The sequence below is a fragment of the Otolemur garnettii genome, unplaced genomic scaffold (genome assembly GCF_000181295.1).
Source record: "Otolemur garnettii isolate 467f Iridium unplaced genomic scaffold, OtoGar3 scaffold00006, whole genome shotgun sequence".
Taxonomy (NCBI): Eukaryota; Metazoa; Chordata; class Mammalia; order Primates; family Galagidae; genus Otolemur; species Otolemur garnettii.
The window spans coordinates 36,281,265-36,306,566 of NW_003852401.1; the positions used below are offsets into that span (position 1 = coordinate 36,281,265).

General features: G+C 37.1%; 1 protein-coding gene across 2 annotated transcripts in view; it reads left to right on the forward strand.

Moving 5' to 3' along the window:
- CEP78 (centrosomal protein 78) overlaps window positions 1–25,302 on the forward strand; it is a 32,390-nt gene that overhangs the window by 2,009 nt on the left and 5,079 nt on the right. For both annotated transcript variants that reach the window (XM_023509137.1, XM_023509138.1), the window contains exons 2-11: window positions 852–1,024; window positions 1,118–1,190; window positions 2,214–2,317; window positions 4,070–4,244; window positions 6,659–6,772; window positions 7,877–7,941; window positions 8,359–8,470; window positions 13,456–13,591; window positions 14,771–14,810; window positions 16,937–17,065. In XM_023509137.1, the coding sequence (XP_023364905.1) occupies window positions 852–1,024; window positions 1,118–1,190; window positions 2,214–2,317; window positions 4,070–4,244; window positions 6,659–6,772; window positions 7,877–7,941; window positions 8,359–8,470; window positions 13,456–13,591; window positions 14,771–14,810; window positions 16,937–17,065 (1,121 nt within the window). The remainder of the gene's footprint in view (window positions 1–851; window positions 1,025–1,117; window positions 1,191–2,213; window positions 2,318–4,069; window positions 4,245–6,658; window positions 6,773–7,876; window positions 7,942–8,358; window positions 8,471–13,455; window positions 13,592–14,770; window positions 14,811–16,936; window positions 17,066–25,302) is intronic.

A 25,302-nucleotide genomic window follows, 5' to 3' on the forward strand; every position in this document is an offset into this window, starting at 1 on the left:
TTCTCTTCAGATCCTTTTCACTGAACCTTCTTTATGTCTTGCATCCAGTGGGTGTAGATTGTAGATTTTAACCTCCTAAATATTGTCATTTTGCCTGGACTATTGCAGATGTTCCTAGCTGGTTATGCTGCCTCTGAACTCGAATTTTCTCCATTCATCTGCCTAATTTAGTTCCAGTGGTCTTTCTGAAATGAAAAGATATGCTCTAGGTGACATGCCCTCATGGGACCAGTGTGTATTGTTTGCACAGCTTGTGATCTGCACAGAGGCACTGATATCTGAGCTGTGTCCTGCCAGGCCTCCTGGGGTTAGTTGGCCCTGAAGAAGGAGTGCATTTTCTAATTATTCCCTTTATTTGGTACTGCAGCAAAGTTTTTCTGACCTGCTAGGGGCACCCTTTATGTGCCAGTAGTAGCCCTGGTCCTCATCACCTGTGAGATAAAAGCCAACTCTCCCATGCTTGCTTCAGCCTCCCTACTTTGATTTCCTGACTCTTCCCAATTCTCTGGGCTTTAGTCTTCTCCACCTGCAGTATTTGCTGTGCCCTGCAGATGTCAGGCTTGGATACCTTTGTATGTGCTGCTCCCTCTATTGTTAGTGCTGTTACTCCACCCCATGTAGTCATCCTGGTTTTTTCCTATAGTCAACTTCAGGGTAGCCTTAAAGCCATCCATTAGGTGTAACTTCCTTGTTTTCAAAAGTACCTCTCTCTATATAATTTGTGTGTATCTCTATGGCTTGAATTTACATGTATCCCACCTTAAAAGAATTGTGTCTTAGCACAGAGCAGCAGCTTTTTCATGATAAACTGTATGATTGAAATCACTAATTTTACAATAACTTTGCTTTAGGTTCTGACATAAATAAAGTTTGCAGAAGTCGTGTTCCTGCAATAAGATTCAAAGATGTGACCTTCCAGTTATGTAAAGCTCTTAAAGGCTGTTTAAGTGTATCAAGTATGCTAAGAAACCTGGAGCTAAATGGACTAGTTCTGAGAGAGAGAGATTTAACTGTTTTAACAAAGGTAAGCTTTCTCCAGTGTGGCCTGCAAACATTTGATAGTTGCTTTTGGAGGGAAAAAACTCAATATATTTTTAACTTTTTCCCCTCATTAAAGGGATTGAATAAATCGGCTTCTTTGGTGCACCTGTCTCTTGCAAATTGTCCAATTGGAGATGGAGGTTTAGAAAGTGAGTTTAAATCTTAATTAACTCTATTGCCATCAGACCGGTTTCCTACATGCCGTGTTAATTCCTGTCTGTTCCTTTTTCTTATTGCTGCTTCTATCTAGATTACCTTCTGTGCCTGTTCAAACCTTAGTCCAGTCTCACATCTACCATGAGAGCTTGTCATGCTGAATACTCTCTGAACTAATTTTACTTAAGGTTGTGATAAGCCATAGACCACGCAAATACTATATACTGTTTGGTATTCTTTGTTTTTCACATTTGTTCATCTTTTAAAATTTTTCTGAAAGATACATTTATGGAAAGGACAGTAGCAAAATGTAAAGAGAAAATCATTATTTTAGATAGTTAAAACCAATATATAAAACATACACAATTTTAATGCATTGTGGTATATACCAAAATAGAAAATATTTACAAAGTGCTATAGAAGTATATAAAAGTGGGGTTGGGGAGTCATGGAAGTAGTCACAGAGGGTAACTGTTGATTGAGGTCCTAAGAATTAGTGTGTGTTTGTTGTGTGAAATAGTGGTCTGAAGGGGTAAGGGAGTCTGCCTTTGAGGGAACAGAGAGAAGTTTGAGGGCTTTTATGTGCTATTGTTCTAGTAGATTAGGTGAATCTGCTAGCACCCAATAAAATTCTGGGTTTATAGTTAACACTAAATTGTTGATGGATAAATGAGATCAAGTCCTGTTGTTGGAAATGAAAATAGACTTTTCAGACTTTTCTTTTTATTTCAAATGTTTCAAGTATATAGCACTTTACTGTATGGCTGGGACTAAGTTTGCAATGTTCAGATTCTTTGTTTTAGTGTCTAAGTAGAGTTAAACTATATTATAAACTGGAATAACATGTCATGACCGAGGTATTTTAGAATACACCAGTCCATCAGTTGCTTGGAACGATTATGAATGTTGATTTTAAGAATACGACTCTAAACTGCAATAGACACAAGAAAAGCAAATAAATCAAGGTTGTACAGGCTCTTCATCTTATTGTGTATGCGGTCTTTTTTTCCTTTTAGTTATTTGTCAAGGTATAAAGAGCTCTGTCCCTCTTAAGACAGTCAACTTCTCGGGTTGTAATCTGACATGGCAGGGAGCGGATCACATGGCCAAGATCTTAAAGGTGACTTTATGTTCAGATTTTCATGAAAACATTTTATGTGATTGAGGCACTTGAATAGCTTGATAGAAGATGGCAATTATGTTTGTCTTGTGATGCATATGGTGGTTGTAGTTTCAGTTTTGTTGTATGAACATGACCAATTTTCAGTTTGGGGTTCTGCCATTTAGTAAAGGTAGTGTACTTAATCCTAGAAATAAGAGATTTAAACTATAATACATTATGAACAATACTTTTGCATACTTTGAATATGTTTATTATGGCACTGAACAAAAGTGTATGCTATTATAGCCCTCAAAATGACTCAAATATTTATTAACTGCTGTAGATATAAACTAATAAAAATCACAATATTAACATAAATATAGTTTTAAAAACAATTTTTAAGGTGCCTTAATTTTATAGTGGTTAAAACTGCTGTGTTTTGGTCTAAAATTATTTATGATTTGATATGAAGCCTTTTTAGTAATTCGATGTTATACTAGATCAGGGATAGGCAGGCTTATGGACTAAATCTAGCCCATTATTTTTGTAAATAAAATTTTTGGAACATAGCCATGTCCACTTGTTTTCATAGTTAAGTGTGGCTGGTTTCACCCTACACCAGGACAAGTTAGTAGTTGCAAAAGAAACTGTATGACTCACAAAGCCGAAAATGCTTACTTTGGGGCCTTTAGGGAGCAAACCCACTGACCCCTGAGATAGATAAGGGTCAAGAGCATGGATTTTGAAGCCAGACAGCCTTGTTTAAAATCCCAGCTCTCCTATTTAATAACTTGTAACCACAGGCAAATTATTTAACCTTTCTGTGCCTCAGTTTCTTCATCTGTAAAATATGTGTAATGAGAAAACCTACTTTGTTAGTCATTTTGAGGATTAAATGAACTAATAGTGCCTGGCATATAATAAGCACTCTGTAAGTGTTTGTTATTTCCTCTCGTTGCTTTTATGTAGTTATTATTAATAAAAAAAGTGACACAATTTTCTTTTGAAAGTGTCGTGGGGATTTGAGTCTTTTGTTTAAGAATGTTAATAAGGGTATTTTTCCTCTTTTAGAGTCAGTGTTCCGTTACCAAAATTTACTTTATGAATATAGAAAACCGATAGTATGTCTTTAAGGTAATATTTGCTGTTAAAATTCAAACCACCAATTTCCTAAGGCCTGTCAACCTGGCTTGGCATATTTCAGGCCTCTAAAGTTGATGTACGTACCCAAAGAAATATGTGAGATCCCTTAGGTTAAGAGAAGAAAATATTGGAACCTGCGTATTGATTTTTGTATCATTTTAAAAATACCTATTGTTATTGTATAGTTTATAATGTATATAAAATATGTATATAGAACTTCATGTATATAATTTATTGATAAGATACATGTCAAAAAATGTTTACTAGTAGCATGCCTAATCAAATTTTCAACATGATAGAATTTAAGAGGTCAGTAATGATAAGATTAGAAGCATTAGAATTTTTTACAAAAATTCTTATTTGTAGGTTAGATGGTTGGTTTACATAAATAATCAGCAGCAGGTTAGAGTCACACAACTAATCAGTGGCAGACTAGGATCTGGGTTACTAGACTCGTAGACTACTCAGAATCTGCTGTCTACTCAGTCTCTCCAGTTGACTCTCCTGTGATATACACCCTGGATGTGTATGTATAAAGCTCCGACATAATCAGCCATATTTAGTTACTTTTAGTGTTCCTGTTTGCTTTTTCAAGGCTCTTAATTTTATCTTATTAAATCTTTGAAGTATCAGACCATAAGAAGGCATGAAGAAACCTGGGCTGAGAGTCTTCGCTATAGGAGACCTGATCTTGACTGTATGGCGGGCCTGAGGCGTATCACACTGAATTGCAACACGCTTATTGGTGACCTAGGTGCATGTGCCTTTGCAGACTGTCTCAGTGAGGATTTATGGCTGAGAGGTAAGTTAAATGAATTTCTAACATGGGAAATAGTGAATTTTTTGATATTAACTACGCTTAGTTCTTGGCACGATAATCTCTTAAAATTTTTTAAAAGCTCCTTTGTTGTAATAGTTGTCTAATAGTTCCCATTTTGCATTTAAGCTTTTATAAAAGTTACATGTGTTTTTTATAGAAAATAAAGAGTAACAGGAAAACAATGTTATCTATAATCTTAATACCTAGACATAACCACTGTTCATTTGATATGTATACTTTAAGTATTTTTTATGTAATAGATATGTACACTTAGAGATTACAGAAACAGAATTAGTGTATTTACTATTTTGTAATTCTTTTTTTTTTTAATTTAATAATGTATCATATAGTACTCTATTATACTGAGGCATAGTAGTTTAATTAATTCCCTGCCAGTTGATAGTTCGTCTGTGCTTTCCCTCTATTGCAAATGACTGTGTGGTAAACACCTTATCTTTGTGTCCATTGAAGTGAGTTCTGTAGGATAAATTCCTACAGTGTAAATTAGACTTAGAATGATTTTTTTTTTTAAGACAGAGCCTCAAGCTGTCCCCCTGGGTAGAGTGCCGTGGCATTACAGCTCACAGCAACCTCCAACTCCTGGGCTCAAGCGAGTCTCCTGCCTCTGCCTCCCAAGTAGCTGGGACCACAGGCGCCCGCCACAATGCCCGGCTATTTTTTTTGGTTGCAGCCATCATTGTTGTTTGGCGGGCCCGGGCTGCATTCGAACCCACCACCTTAGGTGTACGTGGCTGGCGCCTTAGCCAGTTGAGCTATAGGTGCCGAGCCAGAATGATTTATTTTTAAAGACTTTTGATACATGTTGCTAAATTGCCTTCTGGAATATTAAGTCATTTTGCAGTCTACACTAACCGTGTATCTGAGGGCTGCACTTTCATAAACATTAGGTTGTGTCAGTTTTAAAACATTAAACTTTGCAGGCTTGGCGCCTATAGCTCAACTGGCTAAGGCGCCAGCCATGTACACCTAAGGTGGCGGGTTCGAATCCCAGCCCGGACCCGCCAAACAACAATGATGGCTGCAACCAAAAAATAGCCAGGCGTTGTGGCGGGCGCCTGTGGTCCTAGCTACTTGGGAGGCGGAGGCAGGAGACTCGCTTGAGCCCAGGAGTTGGAGGTTGCTGTGAGCTGTAATGCCACAGCACTCTACCCAGGGGGACAGCTTGAGGCTCTGTCTCAAAAAAAAAAAAAAAAAAAAAACTTTGCAAAGATGAGAAACATCCCACCCCGCTTTTTTAAATCCAGACGGGATTGTTCTGTAAATTATGTGGCTGTTGTTACTCAGTATAGCATGAGCATTTTAACAAATCAATTAAATTTATATCTATCACATCATTTTTAGTGATTGTTAAAAGTTCCATTATGTTACACTTAGTTAACTCTTTCTATTAGATATATAAGCTATTTCCAGGTTTTTACTATTATAAACAGTACTTTGATACACATCCCTGCCCATGTCTATAATTATTTATTTCTGAAAAATTCTTAGAAGAAAAGTTACTGTGTTAACAGAGTATGCACATTTTAAAGGCTTTTGTTGTACGATGTTTTATTTATTTATTTATTTGCAGTTTTTGGCCGGCACTGGGTTTGAACCCACCACCTCCGGCATATGGGATCGGCGCCCTACTCCTTTGAGCCACAGGTGCTGCCCCATGATTTTTGTTAAAAGACTCATATGATGTTCTCCTCTGACGTAACCTGTTTTATACCTGTGTCTTTGTGATGATCCCTTTGGGTTTAAATCAGTCAGCCTCAGTGCTACTGGTAATCATGAACATTCATTCAGTTCTTTGACCTTTACTGGGACAGTTGTTCTTCCATCATTCTTTGCAGATAGGCTTTAGCATATACCACAAAATCTCTATTCATATGGTCTTTGGATTCATTATTTGTATCCTCTTAGAGTTCTTTCTTTGTCAGTTCTATTCTGAAGCTATAAGTTTTTTCTATTTTCTTTTCCTTTTTTAATGTAATTTATTAGAGTCATCTGAAGTTCAAGGTTTTCATCATGAATGCAGCCCAATTTCTGAGCTTCAAAGAGTTTTTGCCTATGAGATTTATACTGCCACTAGCATTCTTGCTGGTTATGAACTGATATTCATCCTGTGATGTTTTTCTCTCTCAAATTATGTAGTTACTTTTTGATTGCATAATAGTCAAGTATGTTGGATAATTAATTGGCAGAAAGGGAGAATAATTATGGCACACACAAGAAGAGGGCTTTTTTTTCTTATTTTGGATTGTGTGTGTGCACATGCTTTTCTATTTTTACTTTTTCAATACCCAAGATTAAAAACCTGGGTAGGATAAATAAGTGAGAGTATGTTAAATCTGAATAGAGGTAGAAAGTGACCCTTTGTTTTTCATCGAAAGCACTTGACCTGCAACAGTGTGGCCTCACCAATGAAGGAGCAAAGGCTTTACTGAAAGCCCTTGAAACCAATAGAACTCTCGTCATTCTGGATGTAAGAAAAAATCCACTTATTGGTATGTCACCACAGTTTTTTTAATTGACTAACAAATAGCAAAATAAAAAGAATTTGTTCATGTATTGATAATTTTTAAAACTTAATATATTTACTTTCCCAATTTTATACTTTTCTAATCTTGAACTTCCTTATGTTTTTAGCAGATAATTACTAATTAAAATGGGTTATACTTGTACCTTGCTTTTGGCTGCTACCCTGAATAGAAGTGAACCTGGAAAATAAATCTTTTTCCATAAAGAACATTACTTTTTTCTTGTGGAACCTCTGAATTCTTAGAAAGATATTTCTCATTTGTTAACTTGACAGGTAATTTTTGCAAGGTATAGCTAACAATACTTGCAGATAGATTATATGTGGGGTATGAAGGAAGCAGTAATTTTTTTAAAGTCCTAAATTATTATTACTTTTTTGTTTTAGAGACAGTCTTACTTTGTCACCCTCAGTAGAGTGCTCTGGCATCACAGCTCACAGCAACCTCCAGCTCTTGGGCTTAGGCGATTCTCTTGCCTCAGCCTTCTAAGTACCTGGGACTACAGGCACCCACCACAATGCCCGACTATTTTTTTTGTTGCTGTTCGGCCAGGGCTGGGTTTGAACCTGCCACCTTCGGTATATGGGGCTGGCACCCTACTCACTGAGCCACAAGCGCTGCCCTAAAGTCCTAAATTATTATGTGTACAACTGAGTGGTACCATTTACTGAGAAAAGGAGAATATGAGCAAGAAAGAGCAACTTTCAAGCTATATCATGACTTTGGTTAAATTAGATGTGTTTTAGGTATCTTAAGTGTCTGAACAATGTCTAGGATATTGGTTTTTTTATCCAAAGGTATCTAGAGCTTTCTAGTTTCAAAGTATTTAGATATAGTCTTTACTGTTGCCAAAATGGTAGCCATTGAGGGCCATATATAAAATGGCATACTTTGATATTATGGTTTTAAGGAAGAAGTTAGAATACTCAAAGAGGGAAATAGGTATATAATCACATATGTTTCATATTTAATTTTATGGGAAAAGCAATAATCACTTGGCTTTTATTTTAAGTGGGAATAGCTGCTCATTGGGAAGCAATTACTATACTTTCAATTTTCACTTTACTTTAGATCATTCTCTGATGAAAGCAGTTATCAAAAAAGTTCTCCAGAATGGAAGGAGTGCGAAGTCAGAGGTATAACATGTTTTATTCCTCTAGAAAGAATTTCTTTTTAATTGTTTGTTTTTGTTTTTTAAAGAGATGGGGTCTTGCTGTATTGCTCAGGCTAGCCTTGAACTCCTAGGCTAAAGGAATCTTCCCACCTCAGCCTTCTGAGTAGCTGGGATTACAAGGGCATGCCACTGTGCCTGACCCTTCTTCTCTTTTTATTAAAATAAAATTAAGGTACTTTCCTACTGTCTTAACATTATCAGTTAAATAAAATGGCTTTTCTGTTTTTGAAAATATTGTATGATTCTTTAATCTAGGGCCCCAGAACTGATTGCAAACCTTTTATTAACTTAGGATATCTTAATAATTTCTGTTAATAGTTAAGAACAGAATCTCAAATTGCTTGTAACTAAAATGGAATATTTACTATCTCTCTTCTAGTACCAATGGATAACTTCTCCGTCAGTGAAGGAATCATCCAAAACTGCTAGACAGAAAAAGAAAACTATAATTCTAGGAAGTGGTCGAAAAGGAAAAGCTACTATTAGAATTGGTAACCCTTTCTGTCTTGGCTTATTATGTGTTCTAATATGTTAAAATTAAAATCCCTTCTCTTTCTGTGGTATCAATAATAGGAACAGGTATTGACCACATGCATATTCTGAGGACTATAATTGTTCTTCTAGTGATTGTGAGAATTTAAGGAATATAGAAGTATTAATGAATCATTAGGAAAGGAACGCTAGTACTTCCGTTTTTTAAATTAACTTTATTGTTTGTTTTTCATAAAATATGCATTATTTTGAATATGTTTCCTGGTTGATGATTACTTTTCATACTTTGCAGTTGAAATTTGGGTTCCCTTTTATTTTTGAGACAAGAGTCTCACTTTGTGACCCTGGGTAGGGTGCCGTGGCATCACAGCTCATAGCAACCTCAACTCTTGGGCTCAAGGGATCCACTTGCCTCAACCTCCTAAGTAGCTAAGACTACAGGCACCTGCCTCAACGTCTGGCTCATTGCTCATTTTTTTTTTTTTTTTTAGACGGAGCCTCAAGCTATCCCCCTGGGTAGAGTGCTATGACATCACAGCTCACAGCAACCTCCAACTCCTGGGCTCAAGCGAGTCTCCTGCCTCCGCCTCCCAAGTAGCTGGGACTACAGGTGCCTGCCACAACACCCGGCCATTTTTTGGTTGCCCCCATCATTGTTGTTTGGCGGGCCCGGGCTGGGGATTCAAACCTGCCACCTTAGGTGTATGTGGCTGGCGCCTTAGCCACTTGAGCCACAGGCACCAAGCCAGTCTGGCTCATTTTTCTAGTTGGTTAAGACAGTCTCGCTCTGGCTCAAGCTGGCCTCGAACTTGTGAACTCAGGCAATCCACCCACCTTGGCCTCCCAGAGTGCTGGGATTACAGCTGTGAGCCACCATGCTGGGCCTGGGATAGACTTGGATGACAGTTTTAGTAGTTGTTTCCAGTGATTTTTTTTTTTTTTTAATTTGAAACGGGATCTTGCTCTGTTGAGAAGACGGGAGTGCAGTGGCATCATCATAGCTCACTGTAACCTCAAACTCTTGGGCTCAAGCAGTCCTTCTGCCTTAGCCTCCTGAGTATGAGTAGCTGGGATAACTACAGATACACATCACCACTCCTGGCTAAGTTTTTTGAAACATTTTTTGTAGATATGGAGTCTCTATTGCCCAGGCTGATCTTGAACTCCTAGCCTGAAGCAATGCTACCTTCACCTCCCAAAGTGCTTAAGATTATAGACCTGAGGCTCGGCGTGGTGGCTCACACCTATAATCCTAGCCCTCTGGGAGGCCAAGGCGGGGTGGAGCACTAGCTTATAAATAGCCTGAGCAAGAGTGAGACTCCTGTCTCTACTAAATATGAAAAACTGAGGCAAGAGGACTGTGGGAGCCCAAGAGTTTGAGGTTGCTGTAAGCTATGATTTCACGGTATTCTACCCAGGGCAACAAAGAAAGACTCTGTCTCAAAAAAATAAGATTTGGGGCCTGAGCCACTGCACCTGACCAAGTGTTGTTTTTTTTTTTTTTTTTTTAAATGAAGAATGATCCTTTCATGCTATAGGAAACAAAATTTCTCCCCAGTTCCTTTTTTCCCCTTATGCTAACACTTTGCTTCTTTTGATGATAAAAAAAAAAATCTTAAAACATATATAATCCCTGTAAAATAATAATCTTCCAAGTGATAGTCTAGAATGTTAAAATTAAGTCTGTAGTTTCCTGACCAAGTATAATGAAAAAACTCTTCAGCAACTAGTAGCATGAATTTTACATTCTCTTAAATATGCAAACTTGTTATAATATAGTTTTGGTATTTTCGTATTATTTCTAAAAAGGCCTTAATTTTTATTTTCTAGAAGACATTACCTTTAGTCACAAATAACCTTTTTTATATGATAAGAATGAATGGCAGAATGTAATAATTGTGAAACTGACCTTTCCTTATAAGTAAGGTGACCAGATGTCCCGCTTTTTAACAATTTTTCCCGCGTTTTAAAAAAGTCCCGATTTTTAGAAAGAATGCACAACAAGCTAGGAAACGGTGGTGGGACAATGGGAAGGGAATATATGGTTCAGCTGCTGAAAAGGTTAATGTAACTCCATTTGGGAATGAAGAGGTTAATGTAACTTCATTTGGAAATGAAAAGGCTAATGTAAACTCCCTACTCTCCTCCTGACTAATGTAGCCCAGGTGGACCTGTGCCCTACTCATTTGAGCCACAGGCTCTGCCCTACACATAATTTTTTTTAATGTATTATATTTATAAGTTGTACTTATGTTGAAATTAAAAATATATATTACAATACTATTTTTGCATTCTATGAAAATTTTTGTCGCTCCATATAGACCAAATTTTTAATTAAGAACCCCCCCACCCCCCACGCCCACCCCCACCCCCCACCGTCACTGGTGTCCTGCTTTACCAATGTTAAAATCTGGTCACCTTACTTATAAGTGACTTTGAATTTTGAAATAGTAAAACCAGGACTAATATAGAAGAAACAATAAATTTTTGAAGTTTGCCAGTTTCCCAGAAAAGGGTTTGTGGTAACTTTAGTTATATACCAAATATATTAAGATCACCAGTTAAGGCTTGGCACCTATGGCGTAAGTGGCTAAGGTGCCAGCCACATACACCTAAGATGGTGGGTTTGAATCTAGCCCAGGCCCACCAAATAACAATGACGTCTGCAACCAAAAAAATAGCCAGGCGTTGTGGTGGGTGCCTGTGGTCCCAGCTACTTGGGAAGCTGAGGCAGGAGACTCACTTGAGCCCAGGAGTTGGAGGTTGCTGTGAGCTGTGATGCCACAGCACTCTACCCAGGGTGACAGCTTAAGGCTCTGCCTCAAAAAAAAAGAAGATCACCAGTTCACAGCAAACAATCTCCTATTTAGAAGCTACCTAAAAATTTAAAAAATTGTTGCTTGACTTAGTATCATTGACCTACACACATAAAAATGGTTATGCTGTAAAACTTAATATAATATATAAGCCATATTAGAAATTCTGTGATTTTGGTAGTTGGTGGTATATAACAGGATACCATGGAATGAGAATAAAAACCAAAACTTTTTCGTATTTAGTATAATTAAAGAAAATGGAAATGTGATTGATGTTTACAAGCTCACTGAGCTATTTTAAGAATAATTTTATCTCTTGGGCTTTTTTGTGTGTTTGTGTTTGCCTCAGTTATTTGGAGACATAGAGGTAAGCCAAATCAGTGTCTGGCTAGTAGCTAGATTTTAGTGAGTATAGAGGGTTACATAATTTATGTAAATTGTGCACCATTTATATTGCAATTATGTTTATAGAAAGAAGATAGGAACTTTTATTAGAATTTTTTCATCTAATAATGTACATGTAAATTCTGTGGGTTTTAATTAAACATATATTTGCATTAGTTTCTGAAAGTAAAGGGGAAATTATATAAATGCAAATAATACACAGGAACATCTTTCGAGGGTAATTAAGTTGAAAAACAAAAATGAAATAACATGAGGTGAACTGAGGTTCTATGTATTTTAAGAGGCCTTTGTCCAGAGAAATTGCACAGAACCATGTGATGATTATCAAGAAGTTACAGTATATGAAATATTTGTCCTGTGTTACCACGGGCATTTTGTTTTAAATGCCATCATAATACTGCTAAAGTAGATCTTGCATAGTAAAACAGGTTGTAAGGGTAAATATGGCCATTTTAATACAATTGGGCGTGGTGGCTCACACCTGTAATCCTAGCACTGTGAGAGGCCAAGGCGGGTGGATTGCTTGAGCTCAGGAAATCGAGACAGCCTAAGCATTAGGGAGACCCATCTCTACTAAAAATAGAAAAACTGAGGCGAGAGGATCGCTTGAGCCCAAGAGTTTGAGGTTGCTGTGAGCTATGATGCTATGGTACTCTACCCAAGGCAGCAGAGTGAGACTCTGTCTAAAAAAAAAAAAAAAACCACCAAAAAGAACCATTTTAATAAACGTATATTAGAGACAAATATTTAAATGTAAATTTTAATATGTGATTTGTTCTACATAAAATATTAATATGTAGGTCTAGCTTTTGCTACCAAATATTTTCTATAAAAATACTTGACTCTTTAATATTGAAATAAGTCTCTATATTTCATTCTTTTATTCACTAGGTTATATTTGTTTTTCTTATGTTTTCTATAATACTAAATAGCACTGAAGGTCAACAGACTTATAACCTTCAGCCTTTGGGAGTTTTTACTCCCAAAGTAAAATTCAGCCCAAATTGAATTCTGGTCTAATTCAGATGATTCTTTTTGGCAGAAGTTGCGACTGTATCTATGTATCTGTGTTTGAGATTCAAAAATGCCAAAGATGTTCCAAGATTCAGTAAAGTGAATATTTCTGCATTATATACAATAAAATGTATCGTGTTTAATCTTTCATAATTTGAGATTACCTTTTATTTACTTTTGTGTGCTTTGCATGTCTCATATATTCAACCTGTATTTTAGTTAAAATGATAACTTCTTGCTCTAGAGAACTTATGTGTATATATGAGTGTGTGTATATGGGGGTGTGTGTGTGTGTGTGTATATATATATATATTTTTTTTTTTTTTTTTTTTTTTGACATAGAGTCACTTGGTCACCCTCGGTAGAATGCCGTGGCGTCATACCTGATAGCAACCTCTAACTCCTTGCCTCAGCCTCCCCAGTAGTTGGGACTACAGGACTACACAATGCCTGGCTATTTTTTTTTTTAAGAAGATGAGATCTTACTCTTGCTCAGGCTGGTCTCAGACTCCTGAGCTCAGATAGTCCACCCATCTTGGCTTCCCAGAGTGCTGGGATTATAGGTGTGAGTCACCACAGCCAGTGTTGAGAATTTATATTTTTAAAATATAAATTTATATCTGTTTTTAATGGCCTTGTATTGTTGTCAAGTGCCCATCTGAAGTCCTTTAAGAGCAGACACACATGACACTTAGTCTATACACTTCAAGTGCATCTGTATTCTTTCTTTTTAACACTTTTTCACACAGGATTGGCTACAAAGAAACCTATAAGTAATGGAAGAAAACACTCCCTTGGGAATGAACAAGACACTCCAATATCTCTACCACCTGGTGTGTCTGGTTTCTTGCCATGGCGCACTGCAGAACGTGCAAAAAGGAAGAGGTATTTTCATTTCAGTCATTCAGAATTCTTTATTTTGGAGCTTTTGTCATATGGGAGTTCTCTGGTTATTTCTGCAGGGGGAAGAAGACTCACATGGCTTCTGCCTCATGAGTCTTTAAAGGAAGAAAAGCGAAAAATAATTATAATTAGGGTTTTCAGGTTACTTCTTAGATGTCACAGCAAGTTGTAACCCTGTGAAAATCCAGAGAAAACTAAAATGATCTCTATTCTGTAGATGAAGAAAGGTTTCATTTAAAGCATGTGTAGTTAAACTAAGCCCTAGAGTACAGAAGTAGGAATTTGGATATGTAGGAATGTGGAAAGGGGCATTTTAAGTAGGGGAAATACTTTGGTGCAAAATGGGTAAGACACATGAATTAGATTTAATGTAACATACTGAATTGGACTAACTCTCATTTCAGAGAATGATACGTAGTGAAGCTAGATTTAACTAGCTTTAGCCAATTACTTACCCAGGGAGTGATTGTTCAGTTATTTTTGTCATAAAAGTCTTTTAAAATTGTTACTATTTGAGGCTTAATAAGTGAATTAGGTTACTGTAAATTATTCTCAAATGAACAACTTGGTAGTATTAAAGAATTTGGGGGTTAAAAATTGCTTAAGAAGATAAAGAGACTTGATTTTAAATAGGACTAGCAAATAGGTACTCTGTAAAATATCTGTCCAGCTAATCATGTTAAATTGATGTGTGTAATCTTCATTAGGCAACTGGCTACTAAACTTATTACAGATTGTAATATGAACTGTTATTGTATAAACTATAATGCCGAGGCCCTACTCTTTACACTTTACTTTTATAACTTTGTGGCTTCATATCATCTTCTTGAGACACTTATTAATTTCAAGTTTATCTTAGTCATGAGGAGTTGTAAATTAGAGAACCATTAATATCACCAGTTAAAGAAATTAGATTGGTAATTGTAACCATCCTGAACATAGGAACCAAATGTGTTTCTTGGCAGATCAGAGAATTATCACAAAGCATTCTGCTAAATTCTGTTCCATTTTCTCTATAGCAGAGGCTTCCATATCCTTATTTTGATGTTATTTATTTCCATACACAGTTCTATGTGGATAGTATACTCATAAGAGTTATTAACTGACATTAACTATTGTATTTATATCAAAATATAACTTAATTTGTTGTTATCTCTTTAGGGGCTTTCCATCAATTAAAACTCGTGATATAGATAATCAGGTATGTAGTTATATTTAATATGTAGTGGGATAGAGAGGGAAGGATGGGATAATCATTCTCAGTGCTTTTTATTTTTTATATTTTTTATTTTTTGAGACAGAGTCTCACTCTTTCGCTCTGGGTAGGATGCCGTAGTGGCATAGATCTCAGCAACCTCAAACTGCTGGGTTTGTGCAATCTTCTTGCCTCAGCTTCCCAAGTAGCTGGAACTATAGGTGTCTGCCACAACACTGGCTAGTTTTTTTGCTTTGTTTTGTTTTGCCTTTTTTTTTTTTCTGTTTTTTTAGTAGGGACAGAGTCTTGCTCTTGCTAAGGCTGGTCTCAGAAATCATAAGCTCAAGCGATCTACCCATCTTGGCTACCCAGAGTGCTAGGCTTACAGTATTAAAGACCCTCAATGCTTTTTAAATTGAACAGAGCCTTACAGGAAACATTTTCCTTCCTGAAATAAATCCATTTAGTCCAGGTGCTGTCCCATTACTGTGGTATAATTGTGGGGTTATATTGCACAGTGGGGGCCTATGGTTCTATATGGAGGCAAGGAAGCCATTTCTTCCATGAATCAACTGTAGCCCTGTGAAGCAAATTTGACTACTATTTCTGAACTGACACATGGAGCTATCATAGTCAAGAATGGCCTTAATTTTTTAAGTAATGTTTTGGGGAGATACATATATATATATCATTATATGGATATACAGGGCCAGACAATTATGTTCACAAACTTATCCTAGAAAATGTGCTACATACTTCATTGCTGAATATCACTGTGGTCACCAGATGGCTGAGGGGAGTACTTCAAAGGTGATTGTAGTGATATTTAGGAGATATGTAGCACTTTGCCTAGGATGAGTTCATGAACTTAGTTGTCAGCCCTTGTACAGTGACAACTCTGATGGTCATTCCAGAAAGAGTTTCAAAATTCTTTGAAAAGTAGACTATGCCCTGGCATCAGTACACAGCTTCCCAAGGCATAGACGGTAGACGAAAGTGATGATAGTGATATTCAGTAATAAGATATGCAGCACTTTTTGTAGGATGAGTTCATGAACTTAATTGTCTGACCTTGTACATCCTTGTGTGTGTGTGTGTATGAGTGTATAATTTCGAGATCCTAAAGCCAAAACGAAGCATCCAATCCCAAAGCCTCTGCTTTTTCAGAGCTTCTCTTCCTGTCATAGTGCCTTGCAGTGTTGGAACAAATTAATTCTGTCATAGTATCAGGATTTCCTTCCCAGTTGTCCTGGGAGACTGATTTCTCTGTAAAGACAGCACAACTGAGGTCGAGAGAGGTCCACCCTCTGACAGTGTTGCCCCTTGAGTGCTACTTGCTGCTTATGGTAGAAATTTTATCCTGGTGACTTGTCTTCTATACAGTTATATAACCCCAGCATTCTTCTTTTTGATCTGTAGACTTTTTATGGTATTGTGACCAAGTCCATTATTTTCTTTTTGTGATCGAATAAATATTTATGAATGCTGTAATTTTATTTTCATATAAGGTTCACAGGTCAACTATTAAATGTTTGGAAACATGTTGAACAACATTCCAGTGGCAATAAAACGTGGCCAAAGAATTGTTGTTATTTCACTAGTTGTGGCTTAAGCATGAGGAAAAGTTGAGATTTCTCTTGTATAAGTTTTAGTTGTATGTGTGTAAATGTACACAATTTATTAAAAACAATTCTAGTTTTTATCATTCCCACTTTAGCTTCATTGACTTTCTGATTATCATAATTCTTACTTTTCTTGTTGAAGGCATGAGAAATTATACTTCCTTCTTGACTCTTTGTATCTGATGGTAGAGAATAAGTTTTTCATCTGTATTATAAAGCTGATCTGAGAAAAAAATGTTTACCCTGGCTCCTCACTTGGTTTATGTGAAAGAAATTTAACAAAATAATATGAGTGATCCCAAATATTAATCATAACTATGTATGGCAGAATTCTGTATTTTGACATAGTAAGAATAGTGTCTTTTTACTTTGTTTTTAATTGCTTAAGGCTAAGGAGTAGTGAAAGACATTTGTAGATAATGATACTTCAGAAAGATCACTTTTGCTTAGATTTATTAATAGTTGGTATTTGGTTTATATTGTTATTTATGCAATCTTGTCCTCTTTAAGCAACCAGGTTTTCCTGTGACTGTGACAGTGGAGAGTCCTTCATCCTCAGAAATTGAAGAGGTTGACGATTCTTCAGAAAGTGTTCATGAAGTGCCTGAGAAAACCAGTTTAGAACAAGGAGTGTTACAGGTACAAGAAGCATTACAGGTACAGAGCTGTCACTTTAAAGGTGCAGAGAGGATTACTTCAAACTGTATTTAGTATTTGGTGGAAGCTTAATTATGAATTGACACTGGACAGCTTGCTTGAGGATTCTGTTTTCCCCTCCCTTTTATCTTGTATCCCCTTGACTGGCTCATTATCTTAGAACAAGGTGAAAGGGGGACATTTGAACCCTAAGAAATAAAATCAGAACATGTCATCAATGGCTGGGTGTGGTGACTGATGCCTGAATCCTGGCACTCTGGGAGGCAGAGGTAGGTGGATTGTCTGAGCTCACAGATTCAAGACTAGCCTGAGCCAGAGCAAGACCTCATCTCTAAAAATAGCCAGGTGTTGTGGCAGGTGCTTATAGTTCCCAGCTACTTGGGAGCTGAGGCAAGAGAATCTCTTGAGCCCAAGAGTTTGAGGTTGTTGTGACCTGTGACACCATGGTACTCTACCAAGGGTGACAAAGTGAGACTTTGTCTCAAAAAAAAGTCATCAGTAGCATATTTTTATATTTTTAGAACCATAAAATACTAGATTTAAAAAAACTTAAAAGTATTGTAAGATATATTCAAAGAAATTGAGTTCTAAATGAATATAGTCATCTAATTCAGGGCTCTTTTTATGGACTAGGAAATGAATGGTTATAGCTGAGCTTTCTTTTTAAAAAATTATTTATATATATATATATATTCCTTATAAATATATTTGTTTTTATTTTCATTTTTATTTTAGAGACCAGATCTCACTGGGTTGCCCAGGCTGATTCAAACAATCCTCCCATCTCAGCCTCGGGAGTAGCTGTGACTACAGATACTCAGCATCTTGCCCAGATTAAATTCCTTTTTATAAGAAGAAAATGTAACTTTTTTTTATTTGTTTGTTTTTTGAGATAAACTCTCACTCTATGCCGTGGGTAAAGTGCCATGGCATCATAGCTCACAGCAATTTCAAACTCTTGGGCTCAAGGGATTCTCTTGCCTCAGCCTCCCAAATAGCTAGGACTACAGGCACCCACCACGATACCTGGCTAGTTTTTCTGTTTTTAATAGAGACTGGGTCTTGCTTACACTCAGACTGGTCTCAAACTCCTAAGCTCAGGCAGTCTGTCCTTCTTGGCCTCCCAGAGTGCTAGGGTTATAGACGTGAGCCACCACACTCAGCAGACGTGAGCCACCACACTCAGCCTATAACTTTGTGTTTTGTTTTGGGTTTTTTTGTAGTTTTTGGCCGGAGCTGGGTTTGAACCTGCCACCTCTGGCAAATGGGGCAGGCGCCCTACTCCTTTGAGCCACAGATGCCCCCCTATAACTTTGTTTCTATTCAAAGTAAAGTTGAAAAAAAATTGATATTGATGTTTTCTTTTCACAAAAGAAAAAATTTCAAGGAGCTTCATTACATTGCTTTATGAACCAGACATCTAAAGTCATTCTATACTTCTGTGTTTGTATGGACAGAAAAGAAAAATCTATATTTAAACAAATTTTTACACCTCAAAAATACTGTATTTTATTTTAATTCAAATTTAATGCATAGATGATATAATCATAGTAAGGGAAACACTAGTTTGGAATGCTTTGTCTTTTTCGTATATACTACAAAGTCCACATTTAATTTTTAAAAGTAATTTTTCTTTTAGCATAAAACTTAGAAATTGGTAATAGTTATCTCCTTTCTTTTTGAGGTGGGGGGAGTTAGGGTTATAAAAAACACACATTTATTTCTCATCATTCTGGAGGCCAAAGAGTCCTACCGTGTTTCTCCAAAAATAAGACCTACCCCAAAAATAAGCCGTAGCAGGATTTGTATGCATTTGTTAAATATAAGCCCTACCCCATAATAAGACCTAGTGATGGGTGTGGCTATACAGTCATAGCCACGCCCTGCATTTCACACTGAACTGGTAAGGAAGACTGGAATACCTTTTATCTACCACAGCTCCTTTCTCCGAGCCATTTGCATTTGCGGTGGCAGGCATCCTATTGTGCACGTGCGAATGGCTTGGGAAAAGGAGTTCATGTGTCACTAGCACCAGCCCCACCAACAAGATCGGCTCCCACTGTCAGGTCCCAAAAGAAGATGACTTAACTGTATTTGAATAAATGTAGATTGTTGTATTATACTTAATAAAAACAAGACATCCCCTAAAAATAAGCCCTAGTGTGTCTTCTTGAGAAAAAATAAATATAAGACAGTGTCTTATTTTCAGGGAAACACAGTAGATCAAACAGGTTTCCAGCAAATTGCTAGTTTAGTAAGGGCCCAATTTCTGTTTCACAGATGGCACCTTTTCACTATGTCGTTATATGGTAGAAAGGCAGTTATTCATTTTTATATGACTGTCAGAATCACTGTTTGACTTTTTTTTTTTAAGGCTTTCTAAGTTTTACTTAATTTATTTCGAGATAAGATCTTACTTTGTCATCCTTGGTAAAGTACTGTGGCATCTTAGCTGACAGCAACCTTGAACTCTTGGGCTCAAGTGATTCTCTTGCCTCAGCCTCTTGAGGGGACTACAGGTGACCACCACAATGCCCAGCTATTTTTAGTGATGGGGTCTTATCTAGCTGAGACTGGTCTTGAACTCCTGAGCTCAGCCTCCTGCAGTACTAGGATTATAGGTGTGAGCCACTGCACCTGGCCTAACTTTATTTCTCTTTAAAATATTTGTATGGTTCGGCACCTGTAGCTCAAGCAGCTAGGGCACCAACCACATACACCAGAGGTGGCAGGTTTGAATCCAGCCTGGGCCCGCCAAACAACAATGACAGCTGCAACCAAAATATAACCAGGCATTGTGGTGAGCACCTGTAGTCCCAGCTACTTGGGAGGCTGAGGCAAAAGAATCGCTTAAGCCTAAGAGTTTGGGATTGCTGTGAGTTGTGACAACATGGCACTATACCCAGGGCAATAGCTTGAGACTTAAAAATAAATAAATAAAATATTTGTAATATTTATGGTAATTGTGTATGATAAAGGATGGAACAGAATTTTTATGTTTGCAATTTGAAATATGTGATTAATTTTGTATATCTTTTCACACTATTTGATTTTCAGACAAGAAAGCCAGATTTTGGTAGATTTTCATTTTTTAAATTAAAATTACTGATATTTATATAGAGAAACTTTAACATAAGTACTTACAAAATTATAAAATGTTAGGAAGAAATCTATAGATCATGTAGAGTTTCCCCTTTTGTCTTATAAATGAGCACTTACAATTTATAGCACCTAAGTAGATTATTACTAAGTTGCAGAGTAAAGACAGAATCCTAGATAATCCAGTTGGCATTCATTGTCCTTTTAAATGTGTTGCGTTCATTTATTTCACGAAGAGTACTAGGCGATTATATTTTTAAAAGTGGTGATAACCATTGGGGAAGACCAAGAAGGTTAGAAACTGTGTAACTAGGAAATTTCTGATTCAACGTGCACTGAAAACACTCCACTCTTCTCCATCTTGAGAACCCCAAAAACGATGGTATTAAAATTTTCTAAATATGTAAACCATATCAATCAAGAAAACAGAAGAGATATCAACACATTTTTTAAATACAGAAGACAAATGGAAATAAATGAAACTAGAGTAATAGAACAGAAAAACCATCACTTAGAATACGGACAGGGCAGCCTACAGTTCAAACTGAATCTAATCCTCAGTGCTGAAATATCTTCCTACTCAGATGTGCCTGTAGGAGAGAGGGTGGGGATAAGAAGTGTGACTAGAGAGAGCTTATTGACAATTTTTATATGGAAGAATTGGCTCTCAGCCCCACCTTCACCCTCCTGGAATGAGATAACTTGACCTTGAAAAGCAGTAAACTATCTGAGGGAACCAGGGTAGCTACTATGGGAATATCCTGACCACTTCTTCATGCATAAGAGAAGCCAGTCATCACAGAGCTTCTGCTGTCTTATTAAATGGAAAATAACCAGGGTTCACCCAATAGTTGAAGAACTCACAACATGACAAGAAAAAAAAAGATTAAAATAGGTCTTGGTGGGACCGAAGGTAATTAAGAGAATAAAAATACTTTAAGGAAACATCCTACTTAGCATCCTTAGAGAGGTTTAAAAAGATATAGTGTCTATAGAATAAGAATTGGATGTTGTTTATAAAGAAATTACCAGAAAGCAAAAATGATCTCTTAGAAATTAAAGTATGATTGTTGAAATAAATTTAGTAGAGATTAAGGAAATTTCTCGGTAGACAGAAGAGAAAGAAATGGAAAACATGACTGAAATGATAGGGGATAGAGACTGATCAGAGAGGTCTATCATGTCACTAGAAGTATCAGAGAGGACAGGGGAAAAATGGATGGAAAGAAATTATAAAAAAAACAAAAAACAGATAAGTATATTTCCCTTAGCTGAAAGTAGACATCAGCCCACAGATTGGAAAGGGCTACCCATGTGTTGAGGAAGATGAAATAGACACTCTTCACAGTGAAATTTCACAGTAATGAGAAAAGAGAGAAATTCCAGAACGAAAAATACTGGCCACCCAAAAAAAGAATAAAAATGAGACATACTTCTCATCAGCTACAGTGAATCCTGGAAAGCATTTCATGTCTAGTCAATCAGTTGTCCATAGGGGCTGAATAGTATATTTTGTACATAAACAAATTTGGGAGTTTATTGCCTATGCTACAACTTTTCTTGTTATTTGAAAACATAATCCAGCAAAATGAGGAAATAAACCAAGAAGGAAGATAATAGGGTTTTAGGGAACCAGTGGATTCAATGCAGAGAGCAACCAGTCTGGATTTGAGGCTTGCGCTGATTGTGTGATTGAGAATTTTTTTTAAATTTCAAATTAATATGCAGTTACAGATGTTTAGGTTACATTGTTTTCAATTCTAAGGTAATGTTCAAGTTTGAGAGCTTTGAAAAACCTTGAAGCATATTACTGGGTAGTAAGTACTATTAGAAGGGAAGGGAGAAGAGAGAGGTAAAAAATAGGGGAGAGGAAGGATCAAACTCCAGAGAGGAGAGAAAGCTCTTTGGCACAAACATAAAGCAGTTTAACCTATGGCAGATTTTTGTGCTACCCCGGTGTACAAAAGGGAAGAATCTACTTGAACTTACCCCCTTTTCAGTGGCACAGCAGTAGGTGATACCTAATTCATTGAACAAAGCAGATCACTTTAGTAGTGTAAAGAGGTGCTAGCTATGCTGACGTCATAACAGGGGGTGTAACTTGGAACACTCAGGGCAATTAGAAATGCCTGTTCACCTTACTCAAGGACTATGGCCCTGAAACTGTAAACAGTGATGTAATCTGTATGCAGAGACACAGTGTAACTCAGCAGTAGACTTTAATAAAAATGAAAATACTATTTGGTTTGTAGCTGTTATTATCAATTTGCATAAAATAGCAATAACTAACTTATATTGGACTTACATGCTAAGCACAGTCCTAAGTGTTTTGCGTATATTAATTCACTTAATCCTCAGAGTGACCTTATGTGGTAGGTGTTAATACCATTCCCACATTTCAGAAAAGGAAGTTATGACAGGGAAGGAACTTGCCCACACTGTACCTAATTTAGGATTGGATCAGGGATTTGAGCTCAGGCTTTCTGCCGGTTCTCATAAAACCAATCAATACTATTTCTCAAAAACAGCTTAACTCTGCACATTAAATAGAATACTTATAAATATTAACTTTGATATTGTAAAAGCTAAGTTTGGAAGGTGGACAAGGAGCTAGAAGAAGATCAAAGCTAGTACATGGCGGTGGGTTCCAGGATCCTTGTGTATACTAAATCCGCATATACTCAAATCCCACAGTTGGCCCTGTGGAATCCACTTATATGAAAAGTTGGTCCTCCATAGATGTGGGTTTTGCATCCTGTGAATACTGTATTTTTGAGCTGCATTTGATAAAAGAAATTCACGTATAAGTGGGCCCTTGTTCAAGGCTCAACTGTACAGGATAAAATTTGGTATATAGGAAACATATATATATAGAGAGAGAGAGAAAGAGAGAGGAATATATAGAACTATGTTCCAGAAAAAATCAACTTGCCAGTGTATAGAAGGGAGGAGGGGGAACAGATGTGAGGAAGGAAAATTACTCTAAAATATTATCTTTAGTTATATTAGCGGGATATTGAGATTTTACTAATTGTTTGATTCTTTTTTTTTTTTCCTTTAAGGAGTAATAGAGGAGATGCTTTTTTATAGAAAGAACATACTCTAACTCCCTCCCCTTGAGTAGGACAAACTACTTCATGTAATTCCACTTTGATGTGCTGTTTAGAACCAGTCAAGAATGAAATACATTTTAGTCTCCTTTTGCCAGTTGTGATGAGAGTTTTTTGTTTGCGTGTTTGTTTAGAATTTCTCTGATATCAGTTCTAAATATTAAAATTATCATGCAGGGTGGCGCCTGTGGCTCAAAGAAGTAGGGCACCGGGCCCATATGCCAGAGGTGGCAGGTTCAAACCTAGCCCTGGCCAAAAAAAAAAAAACACCTAAAATTATCATGTAAATAATAAGTAAAGGAATTTTACAATTTCTTTTTCTTTTTTCCCATGAAACATTGGTTGGCTTTAATTGATAATGAAACATTGAAGAATTTTAAGATACTACAGCATTTACTAGCTTTTCAAACAGTATAAAATATATGCCCACCGAGGAACTTTTTGCATACAGTGAGAAACATACTAAGGAAAGTAAAAACCAGCTCTGCATGTACATACACCTGGATGTTTTATAATCTAGAGCATTCCTTCACATGGATATGCTATTTTTATTTAAAGCAATCACAATTTGGGAGCTTTTAGCTCACTTGTAGGGTTTTTTTTTTTTTGAGACGGAGCCTCAAGCTATCCCCCTGGGTAGAGTGCCATGGCATCACGCTCACAGCAACCTCCTGGGCTCAAGCGAGTCTCCTGCCTCAGCCTCCCAAGTAGCTGGGACTACAGGCGCCCGCCACAGTGCCTGGCCATTTTTTGGTTGCAGCCATCATTGTTGTTTGGCGGGCCGGGCTGGGGATTCGAACCCGCCACCTTAGGTGTATGTGGCTGGCGCCTTAGCTGCTTGAGCCACAGGCGCCGACCCACTTGTAGGGTTTAGTTATAAATGGCCCTATGGCATTATGTTTGTAAATAAATCATTGCCCACATCTTTGATGATTTCCTTAGGTCAAATTCCCAGACATAAAATGTTTACTAAATAATACTCCAGAAAGTGGTACCAGTTTTCTCTCTTAATGTCAGTATGTTGTAGAGTTCCTCCCTTCAATACATGTGCATACACACCAGAGTTAAACTAAACTTTACCTTGAAATTCTTACAGGGAGTGTTCAGAAGCCTTTAAAATATATGAATGTATCTTGCAGTTTTAGTAGGGTAGGAGTTCTGTTTACTGCTGCATAAGAAATTATCCCAAAACAGTAGCTTATAACAATGGTTTATTTTGGTTATGAACCTGGAGTTGAGTAGTGTATTAATTCTTCTATTACTACAAACTTAGTGGCTTAAAACAACACTTATTTTTTTAGCTTACAGTGCTGTAGGTCAGAAATCTGGGCAGGACATAATGGGCTTCTCTGCTCAGAGTCTCATAAAGCTAAAGTCAAGTGCCAGCCAAGCTGAGTTATCATCTGGAGGCTCTGGGAAGAATACTTATTTAGGTTATTGGCATAATTCAGTTCTAGCAGTTGTAGGACTGAGGTCTCCATTTCCTCCCTTGCTCTCAGGCAGGGGACTCTGTCAGCTACCAGGGGCCTCCCTTCTTGCATTGCAGTCCTGGCTACAGCATCGTACTTGACTTCTTAAAAGCCAGGAATGGAGAATCTCCCTTGGTTCTAATTCCTTTTTACTTAAAATCTTTTTCAGAAAGAGCACTGTCCCTTTTTATTAGTGGCTTGGTTAGGCCATGTCTCCCCAGGATAATCTCCCTATCTTGAGGTCATTTGATTTGGAGACTTTAGTTATATCTGCAAAGTCCCTTCCCTTCCCAAATACCTACATTAGTGTTTAGTTGATTAATAGGAGGGAAGTGCCCCAGCCCCAGAGGACCTTGTAGGCCATTTTAGGCTTCTGCTTACCACAAGATGTGTCCCCCACATTCAAGAACCTCAGAGTCTTAGTTCTTAAAAATCATATGAGACTTTGCCCTTGTCCATTCTATTTTATTGACCTTGCTAAATAGGAAGATTACCACCTCGCTGAATAGGAGTGGCACCTGCATTCAAAGTCTGGCTCTCC